Raw genomic sequence first — 2,603 nt, forward strand, 5'->3', positions numbered from 1 at the left:
CATTTCATGGTCGCTAAGCCCAAGACGGCCTCCGACCACCACATCTCCCACCAGTCCTTCTCTGTTTGTAAACAGCAGGTCGAGCGAGGCACCTCCCCTGGTAGGCTCACTTACCAGCTGTGTCAGGAAGTTGTCTTCCACACACTCCAGGAACCTCCTAGACTGCTTCCTCTCTGCCGTGTTTTATTTCCAGCAGATGTCCGGGAAGTTGAAGTCCCCCACGAGAACAAGGGCCAGCGATAGAGACACCTCTGCCAGCCGCTTGTAGAACACTTCATCGGCCTCTTCATCCTGGTTGAGTGGTCTATAACAGACTCCCAGCAGGATATCTGCCTCGTTGGCCTTCCCCCTCATCCTTACCCATAAACACTCAACCCTATCATCATCACAATCGTTGAGCTCTAGACAATCGAAACACTCCCTAACGTTTAATCTACTGTTCTTTGTTTAGCCTATTTTTTTATACATAATCGTTGGTTTTTAGTCAGCAAAAATTACTACATAGATGTTAGGACAACATGTTTACATTTAGAAGAAAAATATTTAATTTTCTTTGAAAATACTTGCTAGACCTGAAAAATTCAGGGCATAAGCTGTTCACTGATTACCAAGGCTTATGAAGAAAGAAGCAGCTTCTGTCCAGGCAAGTCTGACTCACAACAGAATTTTTTTGCAGCTGCCCCATAAGAATCTGATGATACCCAGCGCTAGAATGCTGGAGTGACAATGAGAGTGGATGGACAGGGAATATCCACCATCTTTTTTCATTATATGTGAGAAAAGACATATTGCATCAACAAAAGCAGAAGAAAACAACAGGCCACAATCACTATTCAGTGCATGGAGGCAGGATGTTCATTTCTCAAGTCAAGTAGAGCACTCAGAGAAGAATTTTGTTTGGCCCTGGACTGTCAGTGCAGGAATTAGACTGACCAGGAAAACCAAGAAAATATTCAATGCTGTGATTATCAAACTCAAATCACAGTAACTTTAATGTGTCAGAAAGGTTCCCTTGATACTCAGTATGATTTTTTTCCTCTTTTTTATTCCAGTATTTTCCAGTTCTACACCTTTATTATTTTAAAAGTCCAAAAATACAGAAAAAAGTAAGTCTCAGGTTCTTTTTATTTGCAACTGTGTATGTCAGAGATAGCTTTAGAACAAGCTAACATTACTGTGGTTCAGGTGTATGCAACTGGTACAGTTCAGTAGTACATAAACAACTCTAAAACAAATGCACCATAGAACTTAAATTACCAAAAATAAACAATATTAAACTATGAAGGGGAGTAGGTAAAAACAGTTACCTTTAGGTCTTGCGCACTAAAAGAAAAATATCTAATTATGACTGAAATTGTGAAGTTCTACTACAGATTATTGAGATATGTTACAAAGAAAAAGAAACTTGAGAAGTTGTTGTCACATTTTGGTTTTGTTCCAGTGATGTACAGTTTTTTCATGAAATTAACATCTAGTTACTTTAACTACAATATTTTATGAGTTTATAATGGGTTTTGGTAGGGTTTTTTTATTTTTGAAAAACTTGCATGTAAAAACATTTAAAGTAAAATAACGTTGCAGGTTCTTTACAGATTCCTTATGGATTATAGGATTAAAAGCAGTCAGGAAGCTGCAGTGTTTTTAACATTGGTAAACAAATACTGGATTAAAGTGCAACAGTCCTTCTGACGGCAAACCTGCTCTGTGCTGAAAGGAAATATTTTCCTCTCTGCAGAGAAGCGAAGAAAAATTTCAGTGTCAGGCATGTTTCTCTCGAAAGTCAGTGATGGCCTTCCAGAGCGTGCATAGCATTCCTCCTCTGTAAAGAAAAATCATAAAGATGCTCAGGTACAAAGATACTTTCTAGCCTGAAAGCATTCCAATTTACGTGCCTTCTGATTTTCTTACTTTTTTTGACCAATGAAATTCAGTGGGAAGGCTGATCAAAGGTGACATTCAACACGCAATACTCAAATAGAGAACAGAGTCCATTTCTGATTACAGTACAAGGGGAATCTTTATACTTTTCAGATGCCTGCTTTCTGGAATTCAGACTTCTGGTCCAAAGGACCTGCATAACCCACAGCAGACTTCCAACGTTATGAAAATGTCAATTATGAAAAAATCTTAACACCTGCCTTTTTTTTAAATTTTTATGTAGTTAGTTATTTTTAAACTGATGGGGCACACACAGAGTGTTTGATAACTTCTATTGTTTCTACTTAACCTTGGTTCTGCAGTGACCCACACACCTGGCGTGATTAGGTGAAATCTAGTATTAGCTGCAGTCCATGAGTAGTATTTCTCAAGTTTGATGATGATGACACACTACAGAAAATTTTGCTATCTCTACCTTTTTAAAAAAAGCAAGACTCTGATCGGATATCCAGTGTTTCCAGGTGTAAGGTAAAAGCTTTACTTTAAAATTTGCCCTTTGCTTTCCTTTAATAGAAAAGCTTATTTTAAAATTTAAACAGCATCAGCTGTTCATCAGGAATGCATCAGTATACAAAGACATACTGGAAAGTGTTACTTATTTTAAATTAATACTGCACAATCCAATAAATAGAGGCTTAGTATCAGTTATTTTCTCTTGTAACAAA

At 37.6% G+C, this 2,603-nt stretch overlaps 1 protein-coding gene across 1 annotated transcript in view; it reads right to left on the reverse strand.

Moving 5' to 3' along the window:
* Positions 1 to 1,136: 1,136 nt before the first annotated feature.
* Positions 1,137 to 2,603, reverse strand: part of MAP3K5 (mitogen-activated protein kinase kinase kinase 5) — a 76,490-nt gene continuing 75,023 nt past the window's right edge. Inside the window, 1 exon segment of the mRNA XM_009319141.1 lies at positions 1,137 to 1,819. Within this exon segment, the coding sequence (XP_009317416.1) occupies positions 1,759 to 1,819 (61 nt within the window). The 3' untranslated portion in view covers positions 1,137 to 1,758.

This window comes from Pygoscelis adeliae, unplaced genomic scaffold, assembly GCF_000699105.1.
Source record: "Pygoscelis adeliae isolate BGI_AS28 unplaced genomic scaffold, ASM69910v1 Scaffold172, whole genome shotgun sequence".
Classification (NCBI taxonomy): Eukaryota; Metazoa; Chordata; class Aves; order Sphenisciformes; family Spheniscidae; genus Pygoscelis; species Pygoscelis adeliae.